Here is a 17939-nt window from a genome sequence, read left to right as displayed (position 1 = left end):
ACTCAGTGTATACATACATACATCTCAACTTCAATTTAGTAGACTGGACACATACATGCGCCCCCAGAACTACACACATGAACTCTCATGTACACTCGTATGCACTCACACACAAAAGTTTTCAATAGCGTGTGTCCGTGTGTGTGTTTTCAATAAACTGCACATCAATTCCCGCTCTCAGCTTATTGAGGATAAGCCTAGAAAGAGCAAGAGGGAAAGAAACCGAGAGAGAGAGAGTGAATGTGTGTGTGCATACGTGTGCGTGTTGGAGAGTGTGGGTGGCCTGCACTCAGTGTAAGGAACGTAATCTATGTTATTTTTATTCTGACCTAGCTTCCCCTCTCCCTTGCCAGCTCAGCCCTAAATGAACACTTTCACATTAATTTACGACAAAGGTGTTTGTTTAATAGGCTATATGAACTGACATCCAGCCACCACACTCACTTTCCACTCAGCTCTCCTTTCCCTCCACCCTTTCCCTCTCTTTCTGTGTTCTCCTGCCTCCCTTTCGCTCATTTTCACACTCTTTTTTTCTATGCGTTATCTTCCTCTCTCCTCTCTCCCTCTACTTCCCCACTCCTCTCCTCCCTCTCTCAGGTTGGACTTTGAGGAGGGTGATGGCGCGTGGTGTCCAGAGAGAACGGTGGAACCAGACAGCCTGAAGGAGTTCCTCCAGGTAGACCTGCGCTCCCTCCACTTCATCACCCTGGTGGGCACCCAGGGCCGCCACGCAGGGGGCATCGGCAACGAGTTTGCCCAGATGTACAAGATCAAATACAGCCGTGACGGCAGCCGCTGGATCTCCTGGAGGAACAGGCAAGGCAACCAGGTAATCAATCAGTTTTATTATTGATGAAGTTGATTATTGGTTGACAGGGACAGGAATATAAAAATGTTGATCATAAATATTGATTGATAATGGTACTACTGGTGATTTGTGAGGACGATCTAGGTGACTAAGGTAACTGGAAAGGGTGAGTTGTTGCTTATTATTTTTGGCTAATTGATTGATTGATTATTATCTGTGGGTGACATGGCTATAGGTCATTGAGGGGAACAGGAATGCATATGACATCATGCTGAAGGACCTGGAGCCTCCGATCATCGCCCGCTTCGTGAGGTTCATGCCCGTCTCAGACCACTCTATGAACGTCTGCATGAGGGTGGAGCTCTACGGCTGTGAATGGCTCGGTAAGACAGGGGGAGGAGAAAGGGAGATGTGGAGGAGCTCCCTATTGTGAACCATAGGTAGACATATGTAGCACATGGGGATGTGTGAAACTTACTCCTCAGCCTGAAGTGTCGCCACTTGCGCCGCCGAATTGCTAGCCTTTCACATGGCACTGACTGGTAAGACGCTTCAGGAGGTTGGTCACGTGTGCTAGCAAGGCAGAGGTCCTGGGATCGAGCTTCAGTGTGAGTGGAATCAGGAGGAAGTTGTACACGCAAAGAAACAGCGTGACATCCTTTACACAGAGTTCGGCAAACAGTGTTTAGGATTCAGCTCAGTAGGCTAATACAGAGTCCCTCTCTCTGCCAGACGGTTTGGTGTCCTACAACGCTCCAGCAGGAGAACAGATGAGTCTAGAGGGACAGCCTGTCCACTTCAACGACTCGGTGTACGACGGAGCCGTCATCTACAGGTGGGTGTGCATCGCTCCTACTTCCATCCTCCCTCATCATCTTGCTCTTCCTCCTTTCTCTTTTTCTTCATCTCCTTATTCTTTCTCCTTTTCATTCTGCCTGTCTTAAAGTATCCCTCCTCTCTCTCGGTTTATCCAACCTCATCCTCAGTTCTTCCTCTCCTCCTTTTGTCCTTCCTTCACCAATCCCGGAGTTGTGGTTCCACGCTGGCCCTGTTATTGCCTGGTTGCTGTAGTTACGGCAGGATGTAGACAGCGCAAAGGCATGGGTCACTGTGGTTTTGTCACGCATACACACACACACATACATACACACACACAAGAATGCTTCTCTGCACAGTAATGCGCTGGACTGTTACGAACACACACGGAGACAATTACACCGACACATGACTTCTGGTGCATAAATGCGTGCGAGAGTTTGAGTCAGTGTCTTTGGACTAAAACTTGACTTTTTGAGAACATAAATGACTATATGGGTATCCTTGCTGCCTTTCTGTGTTGGTGTTTGAGTCAATGTGTGCTGAATAATTTCCTCCATGACGCTGCCCTCAGTTTCTCTGCTATAGACAGACTTCTATCTCTATTTCTCTCTCTGCTTCTCTTTCTCTCCCTCTCTCTCTGAGTTTGAGTCTGTGAATGTTGTCTGAGAAGAGAAATTGGCTCAGGTTTTGATACCACTGCCAAGATGAGATGTTGAATGTGGAAAAGATGATGCTACCACCTAGTGGTCGGTGGAGGGAAGTTGAACAAACAGATAGCGGAATAGTTTCTCTCAAGCTTCCCAAAATGAATATTGTGCATTGTAAAATAAATACTTGGTAATTAAACATGAAAATAGCAATTGTTATGTGTCAAGCAAGGTTGTCAACACAGAGACTCTCTGGTTCACCCCAAAAAACAAATTTTTAGTTGACTACCTCAAAATCCGCCAACTCTGAGCTATATCTTTATCTGTTCTTCTCTCTATCTTCTCCATCTCCAGTATGACGGAGGGCCTGGGCCAGCTGACTGATGGGATGTGTGGATTAGATGACTTCACCCACAGCCACGTCTACAATGTGTGGCCTGGCTACGACTACGTAGGTTGGACCAACGAGAGCTTCCCCAACGGATACGTGGAGATCATGTTCGAGTTCGACCGCACACGCAACTTCACCACCATGAAGGTGTGGGTGGGTGGGTGGGTGGGTGCTGGTGTCAGGGGCTGTTATCTCCCAGCTGTTTACAGTCTGCGTAAGGGGAGTTGGTATTTTTTTAATTCCCAAATTACAGGCATTACAGTTCTAAATCTTTCAGCTTCTTGACCCTTTTTCCAATCAACAGACCACATTTTCACAGATTTCAGTCTCCACAACGTATTCCCCTCTTGCTCACCCATCTCTCTCTGTCTCTAGGTGCACTGTAACAACATGTTCATGCAGCATATCAAGGCATTCCGCCAGGTGGTGTGTTACTTCCGTTCCGAGGCTGACTGGGAGGCCACGCCCCTTTCCTTCAGCCCTGTGGTGGACGACGTCAATCCCAGCGCCCGATTCATCACTGTCTCTCTGGCCAATCACATGGCCAGTGCTATGAAGTGCCATTTCTACTTCGCTGACGCCTGGATGATGTTTAGCGAAATCACCTTCCAGTCAGGTAAATGTTTACACACACACAAGAGATCACCTCTAAATCATGTGCTGTAGAGAAAACACACCTTGTTTGGTTTGAATATTCATCTGTAAAGTATTATCAGTGCTTTGTTGTGATTTGTCTGTCTGTTCTCTTCCAGACACAGCCATGTACAATACTACCCTGGCTCCACCCAAGACTGGCAGTGGCCCCCCCACCAGCACTCAACCAGGTCAGTTCCCACTACACATGCATTGCACACACGCTTTATCAGTTTTTACCTCTTTTACCACACACTCCCACCCGTGAGCAATGGCTGTGGCCAAAACCCACTTCCTGCTTTAAGATCGGACCCTTTTTTTTCAATTTTCGTCTAAAATGACATACCCAAATCTAACTGCCTATAGCTCACTACCTGAAACAAGGATATGCATATTCTTGATACCATTTAAAAGGAAATACTTTGAATTTAGTGGAAATATTAAATGAATGTAGGAGACTATAACACATTAGTTCTGGTAAAAGATAATACAAAGAAAAAACCATGCACATTTTATTTGTACTGTCTTGGAAATGCATGAGAAAGGCCATAATGTATTATTCCAGCCCGGGTGCAATTTAGATTTTAGCAGTGTACGTGCAACGTTTTAGACTGATCCAACGAATCATTGCATTTCTGTTCAAAATGTTGTATGAAGACTGCCCAAATGTGCCTAATTGGTTTATTAATAACTTTTCAAGTTCATAGCTGTGCACTCTCCTCAAACAATAGCATGGTATTCTTTCACTTGTAATAGCTGCTGTAAATTGGACAGTGCAGTTAGGATTAAGAAGAATTTAAGCTTTCTGCCAATATCAGATATGTCTATGTCCTGGGAAATGTTCTTGTTACTTACAACCTCATGCTAATCGCATTCACCTACATTAGCTCAACCGTCCCGAGGGGACCCACCAATCCTGTAGAGGTTAATTCTATCATCCAATCGAATGGTGTCTTCCCCCATCCCCTCCCCAGGGGATGACCCCACCCACAAAATAGACGACAGCAACACCAGAATTCTGATTGGCTGCCTGGTGGCCATCATCTTTATCCTCGTTGCCATCATCGTCATCATCCTCTGGAGGCAGGTCTGGCAAAAGATGCTGGAGAAGGTGAGAGATCGTGCCTGTTCACACACGTTTTATCTGATTCACAAAGCGTTTTGATGCACCATGTCTCTGAATGAGAAAGTTAGTTTGTAACTGTTCGTTACTATCAGGAAATGCAAAATATTATACAAATCTTACTATTTACCATGTGTTGATCAATCAGGACTGGTCAGATGTGTCTCTTCACCCCAGCATCCTTTATTCTAGGCCTCGCGGCGGATGCTGGACGATGAACTAACTGCTAGTCTGTCACTACAGAGCGAGACATTCGCCTACAGCCACAACAACCCTTCATCATCATCATCATCGTCAGCACCCAGCGAACAGGAGTCTAGCTCCACCTACGAGCGTATCTTCCCCCTGGGCCCTGACTACCAAGAGCCGTCACGACTGATACGCAAACTGCCTGAGTTCTCCCACAGCTCGGAGGAGGCCGGTAAGTAGACACAAAGGCAGGGTTTAAATGACCAGAAAAGACATATGCTGGAGTTGGGTTACGGAGGTTGGAAAAATGGGATGTCTGCATTCTGTAGGCATGAAGTCGCCCTATTGTGTATTATCATGTCATATTGCTGATTCATCTTCAACTCTTTTCTCCGGTTCCAGCATTGACCAGCACAGTGGTGGCAGTGACAGCCTCCAAGGCTCCCACGGCAACATTTGCCCAGGACGGAGTCCCTCACTATGCCGAGGCAGACATCGTCAACCTGCAGGGCGTAACTGGGGGCAACACGTACGCGGTCCCTGCCCTAACCATGGACCTGCTGTCAGGGAAGGACGTGGCGGTGGAAGAGTTCCCCAGGAAACTGCTCACCTTTAAAGAAAAGCTGGGCGAGGGACAGTTTGGAGAGGTTTGTGCTCTCTGGACATCACACAGTAAACAGAAATCAATTCTGTGAACGATTTACATTACATCAATGAAACAAATTTCTTATGCCCTTCTGAGATAAAGAACATTGATCAGGGTCATCGAATAGATTCATCTGGTGATTTAAGCTCGAGATAAAGCTTTCACAACCTTTGTGGCTCTTTAGAACCATCGTTAGTGACCATTAGATGTAGTGTGTGTGTTAAACAGAGGCTCCATGTTTCGTCCCCCTACAGGTCCACCTGTGTGAGGCAGAGGGCATGCAGGAGTTTATGGATGAGGATTTCTCCTTTGACATCAGTGACAACCAGCCAGTACTGGTGGCTGTTAAGATGCTAAGGGCAGACGCTAACAAAAACGCCAGGTGAGGGGGGGCCACGCTCCTGATAGGAGAATACAGTGAATGTCTGCACATACTGCTCTCAGATGTATTGTCCACATAGACATGTTTTTTGAGTGATTCTTCCAGCACCAGTACACCTTTTGAATGTGTGTGTTGTGCGATATATTCCCATATATTAATCAAAGCTCTCACAGTCTCCCCTCTGACTTCTAACCTCTGCCCTTGTCTGTGTTCCTATGTTATCATCAGGAACGACTTCCTGAAGGAGATTAAGATCATGTCTCGTCTGAAGGACCCTAACATCATCCGTCTGCTGGCCGTGTGTATCTGCAGTGACCCCCTCTGCATGATCACAGAGTACATGGAGAATGGAGACCTCAACCAGTTCCTGTCCCGCCATGAACCTGAGGGACAGCTAGCGCTCATCAGCAACGCACCCACTGTCAGGTAAAGGGTGAGGGGAGGGAGGTGTATGTGTGTGCGTGCGTGCGTGCGTGCGTGCGTCGGGTGAGAAGGATGTGATTTTGATTCCTCGGTTGACTTATGTGAAAGCTGGTTCCTGTTGTGAGTATATTGCGTTCAAAGAGGAAAATGAGGACTCGCAGGTGTAAGTCGATCCAACCATTGTTAGCACATAAAATGCACATTTCTTTATTGTGATCTATTCCTCTGAGCATGCCACCCAAAACGCACTCAAGAACTGGGCACCCCTAAGCGCATCCCTGATTTGGCTCGAAATCTGGAATTCAATCAGCTCAGTTTGAGTTGCGGCCTCATCCAGCGAGGGTATTGTTTTCTTGGCAAGGGAGGAGAATTATCCACCTGGACGGACTGTGAGAGGATCAAGTACAAACGTAATGATATCCTTGGGCAAGCTGTAGTCTTCAAATCTGGTGGAGAAGTTGTCCCTCAGCTGCTTGATGTAATCTTCCATCACCTCTGTGACAATGCAGTGGCCTGGTCCCTCTGTCCAAATCGAACAACTCAAGCTCCCTAGTAAAAGCCTGAACTTTTTCCACCTTGTCTACGACTGTTTTCACTCTTACTTGTAACTGCAGATTTAACCCGTTTAAGTGACAGAATATGTCAGCCAAAAAAGCCATGTGTGGGTAGCTTGCAGTTAACATTTCAAGCCACTTTGAAAGTTCCATGCTTAGATTCATAATGACATCTGAGATGGAATTATTTGCAGCAACATTTTCATTGCTGTTAAGACACACTGGCTTGGCATTGGGAAAATATGGTAAAATGAACGCATATCTCTCTGTACATTCTATCCTGAAACTTCCAATTTGATTATCCACCTTTTTTTGAATACTTCTTTGAGAGCAACATTTTCCCTTCCTTTCAAGCTATTTGTTCTGAACCAATGTTGATGTTAAAAAAGAAGTGTAGCCTACGTAGACCTGCTTTTCCCCACCAATCAATGCACAGAGAAATAGACAAAAATAATCATTGAATAGAGACATGGTGATTTTATGAGCTTAATCAGATCCAAATGATTGTTATTGTCACTGAATTAATGATGTACTAATCAGATGTGTTAAAAATGTTCAATTTGTAGTGTTGGCCAATTATAATTGCTAATATTACATACTAATTATGTCCTGGCCCGTCAACTATTAGCTCAGAAGAAATTTTGCCTGAAGCCAAACCTAGTTGACAAACCCTGATTTAGAGACTATTTCGGATGCATTCACACTGAGAAGTGAAATTAGTGCTATCTTGCATGCAGCCATATTGTGGTTCTCACTGGTTAAACTGATTTTGGGGAACTGTCTATATAGAAGTTCCTGTAAAATAAAAACTTTTAAAAAACACACACAAACACTTTCAAAAAGAATTGTGTCCTGTATGAATGAGATTGTTGTTTGTGGGGGGAAAACAATATTTCTGTAACTGGAAGCATTTGGGAATGCATAGTAGAAGTTTCACCGTGTTGTCTGTAATGAGCAAGGTTTAAAGGGCGAATCTGGGATTCAAACAACAACAACAAAGCAGCACTTTAGTCAACAGCTATGGGCTGCAGATGGAAAGATGTAACAACTCTCAAATTCATAGACGGAGCTATGAAGGCAATGATTGACCATCCATGAGATCAAAATTATCAAATATTTTGTACCAAACCCAGATTGACCCTTTATTTCCAGAGGGCAGGCTTTGAAAGCTATCGATGTAATCAAGCGGCTCTTAAGGCATACATACTAAATATTTATTTGGCATGTGCATGTTCTAGGGTGAAATGATTTCTGACCTTTCTACAGATTTATACCGCACATAGATTTTATCAAATAGGGTTTAGTTCACCTCATGTGACTACAAATCTGAAATGATTGAGACTTTCATAGTTTATTTCCAAATATATATTTTAATGCAGATTACCCTACACTATTGACTAACACATGTCATCTTGCAGCGTGGAGTGCATTTTTCCATTTGGTTGTAGCCACAAGCACAGAGGAGATCGGAGAACTGAGGGTTTCGGCCTGTTTCCACCCCTGAACCTAGCTAGCTAGAAAGGTATTTAGCAAACCAGCTAGAATACATGAGTTAATATGCAAGCTGAGTAAGCCTATAAACTGAGTAAACTAGCTAAAATAGCTAGTGAATATGCTTTATCACAATAATCTAGTAAACTAAAGACTAGTAATTGTATCCACAGGAACCTGTATAATGGTATAGCTAATAAGCCCAGCTATCAGAATGGATAATGTGAACTCTAAATTCACCTAAATTGCCTCTCGGTAAGTCTGTCACTGCAAGTTATCTTGTCCCCTGTTCTGTTTATCTGGCTATGCAAATGAAATGACATTGTGAGTCTAGGTAGGTGTGTGACTTGAAAACAGACATAATTGAGACAGTTGCTTTTAACTCTACTTTAAAAGGTTGTCACGAGGCAGTTTTAATCTTTAGTAACAGGTATTTAAATAATACACAATTTTAATGGGTTTTTAGTGGTTGTATCATATGACATTTAAAATGAAACCAAAAATGCATTTTAAGGTTGGTTGCAACATATGATATTAGTGTTATTCAAATGTGTGCCAAAGTTAAATATTACAATTTTTGTTATGAATTACACCCAATTCACAATACTTTTGTTGTTTAAATTCAACCTCGGACTGTTACACCATATGGCATTTTCACCCTTTGACATGCCAAAACTGTAAAAATGTATCGTGCTTTATGATACAGTACATTGATGCGGTGCCAAACGGAGGAGAACATGTAGAAATGTGATGTAAGAAGATGTTTTGTATTACAGTTTGTATTTACACCTTCACAAGGTTATGTGATGAAATTATACAACGGGTGGGTCTAATCCTGAATGCTGATTGGTTAAAACCGCATTCCAGCCGGTGTCAACTCTCCTCTCTTTCTCTTCTCTGCTCCAGCTACAGTAACCTGTGCTACATGGCCACTCAGATTGCCTCAGGGATGAGGTACCTCTCCTCGCTCAACTTTGTCCACAGAGACCTGGCCACGAGGAACTGTCTGGTGGGGAAGAACTACACCATCAAGATTGCTGACTTTGGCATGAGCAGGAACCTGTACAGCGGAGACTACTACCGCATCCAGGGCCGGGCCGTGTTGCCCATACGATGGATGTCCTGGGAGAGCATACTGCTGGTGAGGAGGGAGGGAGGGATGGAAACTGGTGAGACGTGGTGCCCCGCTGATGGTCATACATAGTGTAGATACCTCAGTTTACTTCACGGAATGAGGCCACTGGCTATCAGACCATTCACAATATGAACCTGACTACATTGCACTCTAGTTATAACAATCCCTGATAAAACGTTAAATTGTCTATGTTTCCTGTAATGGTCCAGTGAATGAAGATTCTGGTTATCAGTTGAACTAGCCCCTTTTTAAGCCATAGAAATCAAATCACCTAATGTCTGTTGTTCTGCCTCTTCACTCCCAGGGTAAGTTCACCACAGCCAGTGACGTGTGGGCGTTTGGGGTGACTCTGTGGGAGACCCTAACCTTCTGTAACGAGCAGCCTTACTCCCAGCTGACTGACGAACAGGTCATAGAGAACACTGGCGAGTTCTTCAGGGACCAGAAACGACAGGTGAAAGAAACACGCACACACACACTCAACCGTGACTCACTCTCTTTTGCTGTACATCTACCTGCCTATGTTCTACTGTGTTGTACCTGATTGTCTATGTGTTGTAGGTCTACCTTCCCCAGCCAGTGCTGTGTCCTGACTCTGTGTATAAGATCATGCTGAATTGTTGGAGGAGGAACACCAAGGAGAGGCCTTCTTTCCAGGACATCCACCGAGCACTACTGGAGAGCCAAGCTTAGGGCCAGTACCCCTGGGCCAGCACACACACACACACACACACACACAGACAGACAGACAGACGGATGAAACGCATCAACAACACATTACGCATCCATCAAAAGTTCAACTCAATTCAACTAATGATTCACGGAAAAAGAAAGGCAAACATTACAAATGGCTGTCAGATTGTCTCAGATAGAGAAGCCAAAGTGAATTGTAGCAATGAAAGTTCGGTACTTTTAAAAATGTATAATTTATTCAAAATGATACTATAAATGAGTGTTCCCACCTTGTTTAATGTAGTTTATGGTATTGGCACGTCTATGAATTAAATTGTGTTTTCTTTAAGAAGACTGCCTGAATGTAAAAAAGAATGCGAGTTTCATTGATGTCTTAACAAAACATAAGTGTTCAGTTTGGAGATTTTTGGTGAATTTTTATATTTGAAAAGGTTATTCATCTCAGTCAGTCTGACAGTCTGACAGTTTATTCAAAGCCAACAGGGATAATTATGTTTTCATAAAAATAATGCATTATAATTATAAGACTTAATATTATAACATTATACCTATTGGCTTTTGATTAAGGAGTTACAAGTGATAAACAAATTCATAACATGGACATTAACCAAAACTTAAACATGTCTCAACTGTAGTACTCTGGCTTACACTCTGCTACAGTGTCTGCTAGTGATATTTGACCAAGAGTGCTCAGAGACATCAATATGTTTGACCTCAAATATTCATATTTTGTATTTATATGTATTGTTTATTTGTGTGTTCTGTTTGCTTCTTGTTTACAGTACCAGTCAAAAGTTTGGACACACCTACTTGTTCTAGGGTTTATCTTTATTTTTAATATTTTCTACTTTGTAGAATAATAGTGAAGACATCAAAACTATGAAAGAACACATATGGAATCATGTAGTAACCAAAAAAGTGTTAAACAAATCTAAATATATTTTATATTTGAGATTCTTCAAATAGCCACCCATTGCCTTGAAGACAGATGACACTCTTGGCAATCTCTCAACCAGCTTCACCTGGAATGCTTTTCCAACAGTCTTGAAGTCTTCCCCAAATATGCTGAGCACTTGTTGGCTGCTTTTCCTTCACTCTGCAGTCCAACTCATCCCAAACCATCTCAACTGGGTTGAGGTTGGGTGATTGTGGAGGCCAGGTCATCTGATGCAGCACTCCGTCACTCTCCTTCTTGATCAAATAGCCCTTCAGCAGCCTGGAGGTGTGTTGGGTCATTGTCCTGTTGATAGTCCCACTAAGCGCAAACCAGATGGGATGGTGTATCGCTGCAGAATGCTATGGTAGCCATGCTGGTTAAGCGGGCCTTAAATTCTAAATAAATCACAGACAGTGTCACCAGCAAAGCACCATCACACCTCCTCTATGCTTCACGGTGGGAACCACACATGCCGAGATCATTCGTTCACCTACTCGGCGTCTCACAACACATGGCGGTTGGAACCAAAAATTTCAAATTTGGACTCATCAGACCAAAGGACAGATTTCCACTGGTCTAATGTCCATTGCTCATGTTTCTTGGCCCAATCAAGTCTCTTTTTTTCTTATTGGTGTCCTTTAGTAGTGGTTTCTGTGAACTCTGTGAAGCATTTATTTGGGCTGCAATTTCTGAGGCTGGTAACTCTAATGAACTTATGCTCTGCAGCAGAGGTAACTCTGGGTCTTCCTTTCATGTGGTGGTCCTCATGAGAGCCAGTTTCATCATAGCGCTTGATGGTTTTTGCAACTGCACTTGAAGAATCTTTGAAAGTTGTTGACATTTTCCGTAATGACTGACCTTCATGTCTTAAAGTAATGATGGACTGTCATTTCTCTTTGCTTATTTGAGCTGTTCTTGCCATAGGATAGACTTGGTCTTTCACCAAATAGGGCTATCTTATGTATACCACCCCTACCTTGTTACAACACATCTGATTGGCTCAAAGGCATTAATAGGGAAATAAATTCTACAAGTTAACTTTTAAGAAAGCACACCTGTTAATTGAAATGCATTCCAGGTGACTACCTCATGAAGCTGGTTGAGAGAATGCCAAGAGTGTGCAAAGCTGTCATCAAGGCAAAAGGTGGCTATTTGAAGAATCTCAAATATAAAAAACATTTTCATTTGTTTAACACTTTTTTGGTTACTATGTGTTTCCATATGTTTTATTTAATAGTTTTGATATTTACATTATTATTCTACAATTGAGAAAATAGTAAAAATAAAGAAAAACCCTTGAATGAGTAGGTGTGCCCAAACTTTTGACTGGTACTATATATTTGGGTACTGATCAGCTTTTATTTTTGCATGGGAAAAGTTGTACATTCAGTTTTGTATTTTGTTCAATGTCTTTTGAGAGTGTCATGGAAATTCTAAAGTAAGACTGTAGATTATTTCAAACAACTTTATTATAAGATTTGTAAAAATGGAGCAGTCAACAATCCACTCAACATAGTCCAGAGTTGATAGCTCAAACAAACGGAATTGGCTCTCAGCTTTTATAGAAAAGTCCAACCTCTTTGTCTATGTGGCAGTCCGCAGATGTGTGCAAACAGGTGTGAGGAACATAGTGTATAAAAGGTGTTTAGCTTGCCTGTGCAGATTAAGACTGCTGACGTTGCCACCGTTGTCTGTTCCTTCATGCAAGTTTCCACACAGAAGAGTTCCTGCAGATAGTACAAACGGTATGTCAGATACTTAGGTCGCACCCGACTCTTATCTGTACGCTCAGACGTATGACTAAGCCTGCATCAGCTAAAAAAAACACTAGCATATAACAATGGACAATTCTCTAAGTAAAAACAGCACAGTATGTCTAATTTTGAAATTTTCCACGAGAAGAGTTGTATGAGAAAATGGCAGTTAACTTTGTGGGAGGTGGGGTGGAGGATATGCCTTCAATAACATTACAAATGTTTGTTCTAGAGACGCCTAATCTATTCTCATTCATATATGTGACCAAATCACTGTTCAAATCAGATCTGAGATAAGCTGCATTGGTGCGGGTCCATGTTCGCGCCATACTGATCAGACTATGGTGCTAATCAGGATCCAGACTGGAGGAGAGATTATGGGCCAACTGTATGTGCAGAGTAGTCTTTGAAAAGTGAAACGTAGGACAATATGCTTCAAGAGGGAATGTTTTTTAATGGTTCGTGTGTTTGCTACCTTTTATACAACGAATGTTGTTCTAAGCTATTTTTGTGTTGTATTGAAAGTGTTACATTTGACAGTTTTTCTGAACAAGAAAGCAACTGTTTATGAAGTATCTCTGTTGAAAGAGAGCGAGAGCTGAACGGCCGTTTAAAGGGTTTCTGAATAGAGGGTGATAATCAGTCAGAAGGATTTCCGACAATGTCAACTGCACACGAGGACAGTTGTTGTAACACAAGACAGTTACTATAGTAGCTCTCACGATCACGAAGCCCTACGGCTTCCATATGTTATAAACCTGTCTCCAGGCTTCATACCCTACAGGCCTAGATTTGACGTCATACTTCCTACAATCACACACACACAGATTCAACGTTACTCAGAGGCTTCCTCCTTATCAGCAACCTTTGCCCCTGGACCTTATTATTCACATAGTGGTGTCACTTAATTGCAAACTATTAGTCATAATGCACTATATCTAGTTTATTTTCTATTATGGGCTGAGACCCAAATCAAACTCTATTCTCTGATGATCTGTGTCCTGTTTTATTTCTGTATTTAATTTTCTCATTTTGTTTTATGATTCTCTCCTGACCATGAACTATGTGTATATTGCCCTGTGGGAAGTATATTTTGTACATATATTGTAGGCCAAAGATAAACATGCTAAATGGTCTGGCTGTCATTTTTGTCCCCTGTTGGATTGTTTCAGTAGTGATGATGAGGCATGCATTGATATTCTTCAGACCGAAAAGGGACCCGTTCACAGCATCCCTGTGCTTCATTGTGTTTGAATGCTTTGTTATTTTATTATTACAGATAAGCCAGCTATGAAGAGAATGAGGGTATACTTACAGTATGTATAGTAATAAAGCTGTATAGAGGTTATTACTGTGTTATTGCACAAGGAAATTCAATAATGGTTTAGTTTTATTAGATATTTGTATTCTAATGTTTTTTTGCTTATGAAAAAACAAAATATTTCAGAGAAAACATCAAATTTGTCTGGGTGATAATTTGTTACAGACAAAAATAAAAATCAAATCACCAAAATAATGATTTGTCTATTGTATAGCTTTACAATAAAGACTACATTCACAATATGAATAAGAATAAATACTTTTGTGACACAGCCAAATTATATCTTGGTTCTTGACTGACTGTGGTCTATCGCTGGGGCGACATCCAATCACATCATAGCAGTGGGTTCTACCTGATGATCCATGGCACGAAGCCTCCAGTGATGATCCATGGCAAGAAGCCTCCAGTGATGATCCATGGCAAGAAGCCTCCAGTAGTAGTTCAGAAAATGTGTTTCTGTATTTTATACCTTTATTTAACTAGGCAAGTCAGTTAAGAACAAATTCTTATTTTCAATGACAGTCTTGGAACATTGGGTTAATGACAGATTTTTTTACTTTGTCAGCTCAGGGATTCGATCTTGCAACCTTTTGGTTACTAGTCCAACGCTCTAACCACCAGGCTACCTGCCGCCCATAACAGTTGTCCATTATTATATTAATTTGAATGAGCAAGAATGACTAAAGTCGTGTAATTTACTGGAGCAAACAGATAAAGAAACGTCGTTGCTTTTTTACTCTCTGTCGCGGTTTATGGTCGAGGAAAATCTATTGCAACTTGCTCTTTCCTTAACTTACTATAGTGGCAGCGAGGTTACTGTAATATTAGAAACTACAGTAATGTAAAAATGCGTTGACAGTAACCGAGGACACGTTTTATACGTTACTGTTCCAGTTAAAGGAAAGATTTACCCATTTTGAATGTTATATCATTTTTGTGCACCTCATTTCATGTTTTCATGTGTATCTGCAGTAGCGGGGGCACTCGAGTGGATCACTTTTGTCGAGTTGTTCACTGCCTTCAAAGTTGTATAATATGGGGATAAAATTGTCTGACTTCCTCCTACATTTCAACTGCATGAACTTAGCAGAAGTCGTGATTAAAGGGCATTAAAGCTGAAATATATTTTTGGGAGCCATGACAAATTTCACATAGAAATGTGAGTTATTGACCTGTCATTGTTATTGAAAGCAAGTCTGAGGAGCAGTATTTTATTTTATTTATTTTACCTTTATTTAACCAGGTAGGCAAGTTGAGAACAAGTTCTCATTTACAATTGCGACCTGGCCAAGATAAAGCAAAGCAGTTCGACACATACAACGACACAGAGTTACACATGGAGTAAAACAAACATACAGTCAATAATACAGTATAAACAAGTCTATATACAATGTGAGCAAATGAGGTGAGAAGGGAGGTAAAGGCAAAAAAGGGCCATGGTGGCAAGGTAAATACAATATAGCAAGTAAAACACTGGAATGGTAGTTTTGCAATGGAAGAATGTAGATCTGTTCTATGTGTGATATGTCTAAGATACCTGTTTTCAAGTTACATTGTTGCATATTTTACTTTCAGTTTCTGTTGTATACCAGCATCAAACAGCTGAAAAATCAGTAGCAGGGTTTGAGTAAAGTCACCAGGGAAGCCAAGACAAGCCATATTACAACCTATGCGTTGGGATAATTGCTTGTTTGCTTTATAACATGTTAGTTCCTATGCCTTGACACCCTGATATATAGGCCTAAGGTAGAGACAAAAATAAGAAAAAGTGGCAGAATAAATTCAACCACACATTTGTTTCATTAAAAAAACCTGAGAGCAACATTGTCCGGTGAAGTCCTCAAAATGTATTGCATGTAACAAACATTTACATGACCTACAGCATGGTCAAGTAAGGTAATGTTTCCGACATTTTCGGACTATTATTGATTTTACAACTATCGATTTAGAACCACAGAGTGTTATTGCAGTTTGTGAAGAAAACAGGAGCTTCCTCCACTATTCCAGCATCATTTCAACTTTAACATCATCTAATCACCTATGCTTAGTCTAATACATTGACAACTAAAAGGTACCAAAAACGATGTAGTTCAATCAACGTATGCTAAATATGATGTAGCTGTGCATGGTACTGATTTCTGTGTGTGTGTTGTGTATGCATGCAAGTAGAAAAAAACATGTTGACTAACCGAACTTGTAGAGAAGCGCCAATACCCTCATCTTTCATGTTGCCTAAACAGTCTATGACTTTGTCATACACTTTTATTTTTTGTTGTCCTAGGCTACCTGGCTAAAATGCTTGCTCGCCAGCCTAACTCATGGGCAACGAAACTCTAGGCCAGATAGTTAACATTAGCGTACATGTTGAACTTCCATCCTCTCAGGCCAGGGGCATAATGTATGAATTTATGGTTGGATCAGAATCGCAGTTATAATCATTTGTTTAACACTTTTTTTGGTTACTATGTGTTTCCATATGTTTTATTTATAGTTTTGATGTATTCAGTTTTATTCTACATTGTAGAAAATAGTTTTAAAAAAAGAAAAGGGTGTTGTAAAACTTTTGACCGGTAATGTACTGTATATAGTATGTACACGTATATATCATAAAGATATCTGTTCAAACCCTGTTATAGGCTTTTTATCCATCTCCTGAGATCATTACTTTGTAGACATTGAGGACCACCTGCTTAAGTTAGCTTTCCCTCTACAGCAGAGGACCCTGGATCCATCTCATAGCAACGCTCTTCATAAAAAAATTAACACCACTGTTTCTATGACAATAGGTTCTGTCCTCTCCTTCCCTAGAGAGTGTTTTTGCTGACTGCTAATTCCAGGGTCACCTGTACTATTCTGCTTACCTCAGGGCTCTGTACACTCATGTTTATTGTAGAGGCCAGCTGGAAAGACTGCAAAATAGCTGCACTTCGTTTTGTTTCACCTTTCTTCAATTGACATTTCTTTGTATATATCCATAAAAATGACTGGCTGAGAAACGCTGCCTGCCTCTCTCTCTCATCCCTACCCCCGACCCCTATTGAAACAATGTTGCAAATGTCGGAGAGACAGACTCTGAGAGACAGACAGCGAGGTTTATACAGATCTCCACTGTTGAATACTAAATGTTAGTCTAAAAGAAATGTGACATAATGTCTAGATTATTTTTAAAGTGGAGATCAAGTTTATAATTTCCCTGTCTGGGTTGATGAGACAGTGGATTGCGCAGTCAGGTGGAACAGAGTAAATAGACATTTTAACGTCATAGATTTAGCCAGCGGTAACTTGTAGAATAGACACCGGCTGGAATGCACTTTTAACCAATCAGAATTCAGGATTAGACCCACCCGTTGTATAAACTTTATTCATTTGTGTTTCCTCCAGGGCCTGTACTCGTCAGTGATCTGTCCAGGCTTTGCGACGACCAACCTGACCTATGGTATCCTGCCTTCCTTCCCCACACTCCTCTGGGACCTGCTCATGCCCATCCTCTGGCTGGTGTGTGTGTTGTCTGTGTGAGCGATAATAGTATTTGTTAAAGGAACATTTTATCATTAGTCCCACAAAATTGTGCATGTCAACATCCAATATTTTAAGATATATTGCTTTTAGTCTCCTGATTCCCAAAGTCAAGCAATATCACATTTTCATGATGATGCGTCTTATCCCTCGTGCTCATTTCAACAGATCAGAATCTTTACAAACACATTCACCCGGACCCCCTGCAATGGACACACACACACACACACACACACAATGGAGCAGAGGCTCTGGAATTTTCCACAGATAACATGACATCACTGGTATGTACTAGCACCAAAAAATAATTTGACCTCTCACAGTGAACCATTGAAACATATTACTTTTCTGTATTTTATTTATTTATTTATTTTTATTTCACCTTTATTTAACCAGGTAGGCAAGTTGAGAACAAGTTCTCATTTACAATTGCGACCTGGCCAAGATAAAGCAAAGCAGTTCGACACATACAACGAC

General features: G+C 41.5%; 1 protein-coding gene and 1 pseudogene across 8 annotated transcripts in view; one reads left to right on the top strand and one right to left on the bottom strand.

Annotated features, from left to right (window-relative positions):
• The window catches only part of LOC110521689 (discoidin domain-containing receptor 2), a 52591-nt gene extending 38453 nt beyond the window's left edge, over positions 1–14138 (top strand). For 2 of the 8 annotated variants that reach the window (XM_021599462.3, XM_036968713.2), the window contains 14 exons: positions 598–829; positions 1044–1191; positions 1541–1643; positions 2629–2812; positions 3041–3281; positions 3418–3489; positions 4273–4409; positions 4614–4842; positions 5013–5257; positions 5511–5638; positions 5867–6064; positions 9013–9247; positions 9546–9695; positions 9803–14138. In XM_021599462.3, coding sequence (XP_021455137.1) covers positions 598–829; positions 1044–1191; positions 1541–1643; positions 2629–2812; positions 3041–3281; positions 3418–3489; positions 4273–4409; positions 4614–4842; positions 5013–5257; positions 5511–5638; positions 5867–6064; positions 9013–9247; positions 9546–9695; positions 9803–9934 — 2434 coding nt within the window. In that variant the 3' untranslated portion in view covers positions 9935–14138. The remainder of the gene's footprint in view (positions 1–597; positions 830–1043; positions 1192–1540; positions 1644–2628; positions 2813–3040; positions 3282–3417; positions 3490–4272; positions 4410–4613; positions 4843–5012; positions 5258–5510; positions 5639–5866; positions 6065–9012; positions 9248–9545; positions 9696–9802) is intronic. The other 6 variants (XM_036968712.2, XM_090231869.1, XM_021599463.3 and 3 more) reach the window with 3 other exon arrangements.
• LOC149983980 (general transcription factor II-I repeat domain-containing protein 2-like) lies at positions 6159–6915 on the bottom strand (annotated as a pseudogene).
• Positions 14139–17939: the final 3801 nt, after the last annotated feature.

Source organism: Oncorhynchus mykiss, chromosome 4 (genome assembly GCF_057628025.1).
Source record: "Oncorhynchus mykiss isolate SJ-2025 chromosome 4, ASM5762802v1, whole genome shotgun sequence".
NCBI classification, from domain to species: Eukaryota; Metazoa; Chordata; class Actinopteri; order Salmoniformes; family Salmonidae; genus Oncorhynchus; species Oncorhynchus mykiss.
Note: the sequence above shows the minus strand (reverse complement) of the source record. Positions and strands in the feature narration are given on the sequence as shown.